At 37.4% G+C, this 11,249-nt stretch overlaps 1 protein-coding gene across 1 annotated transcript; it reads right to left on the bottom strand.

The window, feature by feature from the left end:
• Positions 1 to 8,978: 8,978 nt before the first annotated feature.
• Positions 8,979 to 9,914, bottom strand: LOC138384416 (olfactory receptor 4C15-like). The gene has a single exon (XM_069469921.1). It carries the CDS (start codon positions 9,912 to 9,914, stop codon positions 8,979 to 8,981), a length of 936 nt encoding a protein of 311 aa, XP_069326022.1.
• Between the last annotated feature and the right edge of the window lie 1,335 nt (positions 9,915 to 11,249).

Below are 11,249 nucleotides of genomic sequence, written 5' to 3'. Positions count from 1 at the left end.
TGTAGGCACTTATTGCTATAAACTTTCCTCTCATTCATTATTGTTTTGCTATATCCCATATGTTGTGTTTTCATTTCCTTTTGTTTTGAGACATTTTAAAATTTCCTTCTTCATCTCTTCATTCACCCAGTGTTCATTCAGGACCATATTGTTTAATTTCCATGTGTTTGAATATTTTCCAATGTTCCTCTTGTTATTATTTTCTAGGTTTATTCCATTATGGTCAGGATAAATGCTTGATATAATTTCAAATTTTTTGAATTATTTGAGACTTATTTTGTGGTCTGCCCTTGAAAATGATCCATGAGCTGAGGAGAACAATGTGAATTCTGTAGCTGTTGGATGTAATATTCTGTAAATACCTATTAGGTCCATTTGGTCTATAGTGCAGATAAAGTCCAATGTTTCATTGTTGATGTTCTGTCTGGATGGTCTGTCCAATGCTGAAAGTGGAGTGTTGAGATCTCCAACAAATATTATTTTAGAGTCTACCTCTTTCTTTAGCTCTGATAGTATTTGCTCTATATATCTGGGTGCTCCAGTGTTGGGTGCATATATATTTAGAATTGTTATATGCTCTTGCTGAATTGACCCCTTTATCATTATATAATGACCTTCTTTGTCTCTTTTTACAGTTTGTGTCTTGAAATCTATTTTATCTGATAGAAGTATAGCTACTCCTGTTCTTTTTTGATTTTCATTTCCATGCAATATCTTTTTCCATCCCTTTATTTTCAGTCTGTATGTGTCTTTGTAGGTGAAGCATGTTTCTTGCAGACAACATATAGTTGGCTCTTGTTTTGTTATACCTTCAGCCACTCTGTCTTGGGATTGGAGAGTTTAGTCCATTTCCATTCAATGTTATTGACAGGTAAAGACTTACTACTGCCATGTTGTGATTTGAATTCAGGTTGTTTTGTGGTCTTCTCTTTCTTATTTACTGCCATCTTCCTTTGTTAAAGTGATCTTTCTGGTAGTGTGTTTTAATTTCTTGCTTTTAATTTTTTGGGTATCTGTCTTAGGTTTTTTGATTTTAGTCAGTTTGACTATGGCCAGACTGATGACTATGTGCCTTGACAATGCCCCATTTGCCATGACTCTTCCTTGTGTTCGATGACCTTTTTGTATCTGAATGTCTAAACCTCTATCAATACCATAGAAGTTTTCCTCCATTATTCCATCAAATAGGGTTTACATGTTCTTTTCTTTTTCCTTTTCTCTCTCAGGGATACCTATGAGTCTTATGTTTGTTTGCTTTACATAATCCCATATTTCTTGGAGAGATTGTTCATACTTCTTGATTCTTGTTTTATTCATTTTTAACTGACTGGGTTGATTTGAAAGGATATAGCCTGATCTTTTGTACCCCCATAATGAGCTGAAAAACAAACAAAACATAAAAAAAAATAAAAAATAAATAAAAGAAAGTCTTGTCTTCAACATCTGAAATTCTTTCTTTTGCTTTTTCTAGTCTGTTTTAAAACTTTCCACTGTATATTGAAATTCCCTAAAGGCATCTTTCATATCCAGAGATTCTGTTATTTTTTTTTTCAGATTATCTATCTTTTTAATGAATTTTTCCCTCATGTTCCCAATTATGTTTTTGGTTTATTTGTGTTTTTTACTACTTTCTCATCAATTCCATTGATCTTACCCAGGGAGAGGTCACTTAAAGGCATGCTTGAGTTTTGCTCTGGAAGATTGACTAGGCAGGAGGGGGTGGACACATTGTGAGTCTGTAACAGTGACATTCCTCTGCATCTCCCCATAGCCCTGTGGTTGTCACAGTCCAAGCATGTGCTGGAGGACACACATGTTGGATGGATGGGCTGGTCTCTAGGACACTGCTAAATTAACACTGACTCGAGGTGGGGGGCAAGAGCAATATATGTAACCTAAACATTTGTACCCCCATAATAGGCAGAAATAAAAAATTTCTATAAATGTAAAACTCTTATAAAAAATAATGTTTATGAAAAATATTTTAAATCTGTAAAAGAAAAAGAAAAACAAAAAGAAAGATATTTAAATAATTTTAAATCAAGATGAATAGTAGTGGCTAGTACACATAAGAATTCTAATCTTTATATAAAAGTTTGAATTTTGGCACTTATAACACTAATAAAAATAACTTGTAATATCTGTATTTCATTTTTAAATATTTATTGCATTTAGGCCATTGAAAGAAAAAGCACTTAAAGCATTTAAAGAAAAAGCACTCAGGAGAAATTTTTTACATTGGATAGTGTTAGATTAAAACCCAGAATATTCACTCTGCCATCTCAAAATATCAAAAAGAGGAAAAGAATGTAAAACATTATACATGATAAATCATATTTTTAAAAATCACGCATACTAAATAATACAAGAATAAGAAGAAAAAATAAGGAAAGATAAATTATTAATAACTAAAGTAATATATCAGATTTACGTCCAGGCAACCACTTGGTTTTTCCAGCTAGGGTTGGAGCAGAAGTGCCCAACCAATTTCCACTGGGATATCACAGCACATGTTATTATGCATTCCCATAACCTAATGCGGGAAGCTCTGATCTCAAATTCCCAGAGGCCTGGGCCACCATACAGTGTGCCCCACAGAGTTGATTTCAGACCTCATCCGGATGAGTTAACTTAACCAGACACCACTGATATTACAGTGATCTCTCTACATACTCAGGTGTATTAGCATCTGTTTCTAATGCTCTATAGCAAGAGTAGAAATCTTGACAATTATTGGTTCTTCAGTAGCTGAGAACCCTAGATAAATTTCAGTTGTGGACCTCCCTGCTAAGAAGTAATCTAGAGAGATCATTTTGAAAATGTTTGTGGGCACCATAACTGTTTCCTAGAGATTCCACTATCCCCAGGACTGAAGAGCTTATTTTCCATCCTGCCAATGACTGCATTTTTAACATGATCCAGTATATTTCTTCTTAACTTTTCTTTGCCTTCTTCCTGTTTCCTGCTCTATCCTGGAAGCATTACTTCAACATCTCACTGGAGAAATTCAACCAGATCCTTTCTATCAGCCATCTCCTTTACAAAGTCCAAACTAAACAAAAAATAAAAATATTGTTAAAATATAAATTTCATACACACTGAGGATTTGTACGTTTCTGAACACACACACACACACACACACACACACAACTATTACAGAACTATGCTAGCCCTATCAAATAACGTTATTAATTAGTGTAACTGAGTCCAAGCTCATCCCACTCACCACAGCACAGCCAACAAGTGGAGAGAGCAAGGTGTTGGGCAAAGGAAAGTGACTTTTATTCAGAGAGCCAGCAAACCAAGAAGATGGTAGACTAACAAACCAAGAACCATCTTAAGGTAGTATGAACTTTAGGCTCCTTTTTACTTTAAGGACAGGGGAAGAGGTGGGTTGGGCTGCGAGTGGTAATGGAGAACTGCAGACACCTGTGCATCAGTGAGGGTCTGAGGAAGTTGTAAAACTCCTTTGCTCTTGGTCAGTAAACTTTGGAGGATGAAGGTCAGGATACAACTCTTTCACATAGCATTGTTACTCATATGATGCTTTCCTTACCACCCTGGGGGTTACTTTTGGGAGAAGGAGGGTTGCCACCTTTCCTTTAGCCTATGTGCAGAGCTAAGCAGAAGCTTTTAACCTGAGGTCAGAAGCAAAATGGACCTAGTTATGCTAAGCTTCCCTTTCACTGTTGCATTTGTTTGAGACAAGAGATAAGAAAGGATTTCACTCATCAGCAATGAAGTAATATGTTTAAAAAAAGCAAAGGAAGGAAAAACTTGCACAATTTCAATTTGCTTTGTAACACTGTTCATGCTGGTTACTGAGGTGATTTACTTTCACTTGCAGCTGGGGCTGTCATGTCTGTGTTCACTTTTGCACAGGAATTTAGTATTAAAGCTATTTACACTATGAGAATGTCAGTTCATGTTTGACATGCAAAAAAAAAAAAAAAAAAGAAAACACAGCATGAAAAAAAAAACAACCCAAACAAGGAGATAGTCCTTCCAAGTCACATCTGGAATGTTCGCCAATATTTGCAAGTGAATATTTATATATTGACAATAAATCTGATTTACATGACTAATTTGTGATAGTGTCATTATGCAGATTAGGCATGATGATAATCTATGCAGTCACATCCCTGAAGGGCAGAGATGTCAGAAAACACACGGATGGAAGCATTTGGCTCTTCAGCCTTTCCATGATGGAGTCTAAGATGATCAATTATTTCTGGTCAATTTCAGAGCATCTCTATTTAAAAGCGACAGACAGTCTTGAGTGAGGATGCAGCTGTGCCCCTGCTCTGTGTGACAGGCAGGGGAGAAGAGGGATCTCAGGGAGATGCTCTATGCAAAGATAGAGAGTTGGCATGAATTCATAGATAGGAGAAAGGCACGAGGCCTCAGTCACAGTTCTTGACTGGGCAGGGCACTGGGGACAGAAACACTATGAAAGTGGATGATGTAATAAGTTAGAGCATCATTCATTTTGTTGGGGATTTTGAAACCTGCTAATAAGGGCTATGTTTTGGTAGCTCAACAGCAGGATTCAGCTGTTGGGCCTCTTGCCAAGAAACCATTGGCAGCTAGAAGTAGTCATCGCTGGGGAATAGAAACTACAGTGCCTGTTAGCCTGGAAGTGGTTTTGGCAAGAAAGACTCTGAATAATTAAAGTACTGCATCAGCCTCAGAGACCAAGACACCATTTGGAAGCAGATACTGACCACAGTTTGCCATATAATTCCAGGAATACACTTTTCCCTCCCCTTGTCCTGAACCAGAGTCAGCGGCTAGAGTTTCAAAGAATCTGTAAGCCGGGCTGATCTAAAGAAGGCATCAGTGCTTTCACTTCAGCATAGTTCATGATCTCAAAAAATCACACCCTAAACAAATGTGGAATATGCCTATAAATATCTCTACATCAGCAAATTAATCATTTGGGGGTTAAATTGTGAAATAGGATGAAGGTAAATGTATCTTTCGTTAGGCAATATTTTTGACCCCTTTGCTTTAAGGAATTTCCTAGAGGTGAAAATATCTGTGGAGTCTGCCCTCAGAAGGTATCAGGTCCATCTAAGGCTCACGGTTCTGGAAGTTCATTTATTCACTGAGATACCAAAAAAATCTGTAAGAGTGTGAAGACAATATATCTCATTATCACTTCCCTAAGAAGAGATCTTATTCTACTTGGGTAGGCTTTCAAGCCCAGGCTGTATTCCAGGAAACAATGATCTCTAACATATCGAACAATATTCTTTTGCATGTCTGATGGCTCAGCTTCCTTTGGTGTTGGCTCCACTTTTCATCAGGCAGTCTCCACTCATGGTAAGATTATGCGGCAGGAGTTCCGGGCCTGTCCTTTCTGAAACTCTATCAGGAAACAGAGAAAGACTTTTCTTCCTGATCTTCACAAAAGGATGGTGTTTGCATGTCATTTGCTACTAGATTTTATAACTATCACTCAATGACAGACTTGACTTGACCAATTCATTCTGGAATGCCTGTTCTCACTCCAAGCCACAGTTAGCATCTTCTACTTCATTCCATTCCCTGCTTTGCTTAATCCTTTATTATTTGTTTCTCTTAGAGGAACGGGGTGGATTAATATAAAAAATAAGATTGTATAAATGGAGTAAGGTAGACACTATAAGAAACATTGTTTTTTCACAGTTACGAAAAATAGGGTACATTATTTTTAAAGTTTAAATCAGAAAAGAGAAAGACAGAGACAGAGGGAGCCACAGCCAAGGAGAAGAAATGGCAAGTGAGGGATAACAATTTTCCTTCACAGATATTATCCAATATTCTGCTCTTTCCAACTGATTTAAAATTCTGTCTTCATCAGCTGATATTGCAACTGATACTGCAAAATCCAAAAATCCAAGGGATCATAAGACGTCACTATGAGCAAATATATGCCAATAAATCAGAAAACCTAGAATGAATGGATAAATTCCTGGACACATACAACCTACAAACAGTGAACCAGAAAGAAATTCAAAACCTGAAAAAATTAATAACAAATAACAAGATAGAAGCAATAAGAAGACTCCCAAAAGAAATGCCAAGACCCGATGGCTTCACTGCTGCATTCTTCCAAGCATTCCAAGAAGAACTAATACCAATGCTACTTAAACTATTCCAAAATATTGAGGAGGAGGGGATCCTCCCAAACTCATTCTATGAGACGTGTATAACCCTGATACCAAAAGCAAAGACACAACAAAAAAAGAAACCTATAAGCCAATATTTCTGATCAACATTGATGCTGTATGAGGTGAAAGTAGCAGTGAGAAGCAACCAGAACCAGTCTCATCTGCAGGCCTTCAGCATGAGAACTGTGGGAAAAGAAACATTCCTCACTTAAGTGAAATCTTGGATAGGAGAAAGAGGAAAGCACTAAAAGAAAAGATATGTTCACGTAAGAAATTGGAATGGTAGAGGATTCTGCTTAGTATTGACCTGAGATCCCGAGCATCTACTGAAAGGAGATTTGGGGTGTGTGGAGGGGGATGACATTTATGATGAACACAGGAAAGTTATAGTGCTGGAGGGATTCAAAACATAAACGTTCTCTTAAAATCTGGCAATCCCTAGTTGGAGAAAAATTCACGCAATATCTTCAAATTCGGGGAACTCACAAATGTTCTGGTCTTGCTATGGAATGTTTTGGAAGAGCATAATCCACTATACTGTTATCTGTAAATATAGAATTTTTTAATGCTACTTAGAATAGTACTTGGTAATAATAGGTTGTCAATAAATGTCAAATTTAATTATTTTGAGTGAAAAATTTTTCTTTGGATATTCCTGATGTCAGGTGCCTGTCACAGGGCTGATAATTGTCCAGTAAAACCCTTTCTCCCCTCCTGTGCAGTGAGAGATGAGTACTTGTCATGACCAACCAAGTACAGCCTACTTCACTCAGCCCGCCCTGCATCCACGTGTAGCTCTGTCACTAAATTTTTGTCTATTGAACATAAAAAGAAGGGATATGTGCAACACACAGGGGAAAATCGAAAATGTTGCCTTCTGTGTTCCCCAAGTTTATTTGCCCTGTAAACTGAAAATAAAATCTTAAGATCATGGACCCACTTAACTTATTAGACTGAATTTCATCATGACTAGGTCAACTCAACAACAAAAAAAATAAAATGTAAAGCTAAAGCAATAACTGTTTTGGGGAGAATTTTGCAAAATTCTGCTCATGAACCTAGTTGGAATGGAAAAGGCTAGCTACATGTCTTTCAGTATTTGCATTTTCATATGCTCAATATACTTTTTTCTTTTTTCATTATATATTATTACCAGAGACCACAATGAGAAGTTGGGAAGTCAAATAATTAAAATCAGTTTGAATTTTAGTGTTTCATGGGTCAAGCATGAATCTGTGTTGTTCACAAAAATCTGGCCAGAATAATGTTTTATTTTATAGTATATCACATCTTCAATTCACAGATTTATAAATCAATTCAGCCAGTGATACCAGATCATCAATCTCTAGCTAGTTCTTAGGGATAAAGGAACTATTTAACAATAAGAACCTCTACGTGAAGGGAAACAGACATTAAGAAGCTGCCCTTTCTACAATGACAGACAGATGATGAACAAGCCAGGGAAGGAAGCAGGAAAAGCTCCCCAGCATGTCCAAGCCCTTGTTGCACACTTGGTCTCCTACAGTGCAAACATTTATTCAGACAGTATTTTAGATCCTAATCTTAATCCCTCATGGACTTTCCCATCAAGATCATTGAAATCTTGCCTGTGCTCTGCCATATCTACTCTGAGAAAGAAAACTAATATACACTCTTCTCCCTTGGGACTGTCATGGACTATTAAGGGAAAAAGAAAAATATCACTCAGTGCCTTTGTCTATAATACTCGATTAATAGGCATTTTATTAGTCTTGAAGTGATAGGAGAAATGTAAAAGTTTTGCTGCAAATAATTCTATTGTAGAAGACACTTGGAAACCAGAGACTCACAAACCTTAAGTACAGGAATGACTATAAGATGTGTCTACACTTGAATGAACTCTTCATTGATAATTACTCAAATAGAATTATTTTCACTGGGTAGACAAAGTCAAGAAAATTCCAATCATCAAATAAAAAGAAAAGTAATCCTCTTTTGAAATCTGCTTTTTGTTCGCTGGGGCCTCTGGCTTCTATTCCTCTGTAGGGGGGAAGTCAGCTCACTACATCTACAGCTTTAGTACTGGTTTGCTATTAATGTGGTCTCTGAAGTGTTCCCCTAGATTGTACTTGAATAAAAGATAACCATTGCTAACTCCCTTGTGCAATCTGCTCCCTCTTCCTATCCTGTAGCTGGTTGGTAGAGTGTGGTTACCCTACACAAGGGGAACGCATCTATAATCATGACTGGGCCAATCACATTTTGTTTCTCAAGAAATTGACTGAGTGACTCAAATTCTATAGCAGTTGCTAGTGGACCCACATCAAATGATGGAGTCATGTGAAACAGAAACACCTGTTAGTTGAGGTTCTGTGAATGCCCTGGTCTGTGCTCTACCTCAGTCTTGGCTGTTCTTTTCCACAAACAAACTAATATCAGTGTCCCAAACATAACCTTCTTTTCAATTGGCATAGTTTCGGCAAATTCCTGTCCCTAATTTCTGACATATCGTTGTCTTCCTTCCAAAAAGGTTTTTCAATGCATGAAGTGAATGACAAGCAGTCTGATGAGGTAATTCATCTTATCATTCTTTTTTTATTATTAGATTCTAATTAAATATTAAATTCAACTCATTTAAATTTACATATGTGATACTGGACTGCCAACTCAGAGTTGATGAGAATCAGAGGGTGAAAGCATCATTTTCTGACCCCCATTAATGCTTTTGGTATAATATTATGCTGCCTCTTTCTGTACAAGGTATATCCCTTAAATTTTTTGTTGAAGAATAATTTTTGACTTTTTTAGTCTTAAACTTGACTTGATAAAAAAAAGTTTCATATTTTATTTTCCATCAGAAACCACCACCAATTTCTTCCATACTTTCCTCATGGCATTTTTTACCTCCTTATTCCTGAAAGTATAAATCAGAGGATTGAGAAAGGGAGCTAGGATGGCGTAAATTATTGCCACCATTTTGTCAGAGGAGAAAGTAGATGGAGGTCGTGAGTACACCAATATGCACGGGACAAAGAACAAAATCACAACAGTAATGTGAGATCCACACGTAGAGAGAGCTTTTCTCCACCCTTCAGAACTATGAGTTCTCAGAGAGAACAAGATGACGCCATAGGAGACAAGCAACCAGGAGAATATTATGATGCAGAAAAACCCACTGTTGGCCACCACAAAAAAGCCAAAGATGTGAGTGTCAGTGCAGGCAAGCTCCAGTAATGGATACAAGTCACACAAGAAGTGATCAATGACATTGGGACCACAGAAGGGCAATTGGAAGATAAAGAGTATTTGTATCATGGAATGCAAGAAACCCCCTGCCCAGGCTACCGCAATAAGAATGCCACAGAACCTTCGGTTCATGATGGAAGAGTAATGCAAAGGCTTGCAAATGGCCACATACCGATCATAGGCCATGGCTGTGAGGACAATCACCTCTGCCCCACTAAAGAAGTGGTCAGCAAACAGCTGTATCATGCAGCCTTGAAAGGAGATGGTTTTCCTCTCATAGAGGGAATCTAAAATCATCTTTGGCATGAAGACGGAGGAGAAGCATGCATCTAGGAAGGACAGGAAAGCCAAGAAAAAGTACATGGGGGAGCCCAGTAGAGCAGGGCTGCTGAGGATTGTTACTACAATTAGCGTATTGCCCCCGAGTATTGCAATGTACAGAAACAAAAATGCAACAAATAATATTTTCTGAATTTTTTGATTCTCTGAAAGCCCCAGGAGGATGAACTCAGTTACAAAGCTGTGGTTTTGCATGCTTTCCAAGGAAAATGAGACACCTCCAATGGTCACCATCATGTAGCATCTGCAACTATAACAAAAATAAATTTGCTTCAGTTCAATTTATAGTATTATAGTCATCAGTAAGTTGGCTCATCCATATACAAAATTATCTTAAGTGCTTCTGTTGTCACTGAGAACACAAAATTAGAAATAATTTGAAATGTCAGACAGAATTGGGTTGGAGAAAAATTATCAAATGCCTTAAAAAAGACCAAATTTCAATATGGAGGAGGGGAAGCATCTACATGTGGTAGAGAAGAGAAACAGTTTTAATCTCAAGTGCCAGCTTTGACATTAACTGGTGGCTTCCTGGAGTGAACTGTTGAGACGCATTCTGAAGCAACCTCCAAGTTATGAGGAAAGGAGGACTGTAATTTATTAGTGATGCCTGCCATTGGCACGGAAGGGGAGCAGGGGTGACCAGCTTGACATCCTAACCTGGAGACTGCCTCACCTACAAATAGAAGAAGAAATAGCATGTAGTTTAAAGCCACTTGAAAATCACAGCTAGTCCTCATATACTTCTTTGAAAGTCTGAACTGTATTGGGCCTTTAAATGAATTTAGTCATTTTTTATAAAAGAATGATCAGTTCAAAATTCCCAGGTATAAACTTAATACATAACAAGTACGTACTAAGTATTGACTTTATTTTTAATCTGTCATTTAAAATGAGAAGTTTATAAAAATAATAATGCCAATACCAGAGTGTTGTCCTGGTGACTATGTGAAGTAAGGTGGGTCTCAGGACCCACTGCCTAGAACACAGTCTGTGATAGTCCTGTTGTCCCTGTAGATTGGTGGGAAACTCATGCTTAAAGAGGCTAAATTGAAGCAAACAACAGATGCTTAATCTGGAGTTTGAACCCAGAACCTCTGACTCCAGCACCCACTGGATCAAGAGGGAAAGCAGTGGGATTTTTCTTTTCAGCAAGAACTTCAGAGCAGGGGTTACCTTTCTACAAGCACTTACAAGTAAAAACTGGCAGCCACCACACAGGCAAGGAAGAGAAATAAGTTTCTTATAAGACAGAGTCTTTATTAATTATTTGCCAATTATTTACACAATGTGGTCAGGTCTGATCAAGTATAACTACTAAGAATATAAATGTTTCAAATTTATTTGATATTGTCATAAAGCAGAGAAGTGTGTATGTATTAATAGCTTACCTGCTCATCAGGCCTACAATGAGGGGTAAATTTAAAAATGTGAAAATGTTGCTAATGATAACAACCCCTTATCACTTGTAGTCACTACTAACTCAGTTACAAAGCCATCCACATTACCCTCAGTCATCCCGATATTATC

The sequence above is a fragment of the Eulemur rufifrons genome, chromosome 6 (assembly GCF_041146395.1).
Source record: "Eulemur rufifrons isolate Redbay chromosome 6, OSU_ERuf_1, whole genome shotgun sequence".
Classification (NCBI taxonomy): Eukaryota; Metazoa; Chordata; class Mammalia; order Primates; family Lemuridae; genus Eulemur; species Eulemur rufifrons.
The sequence above is the reverse complement of the archived record's forward strand: the minus strand, read 5'-3'. Positions and strand labels throughout refer to the sequence as shown.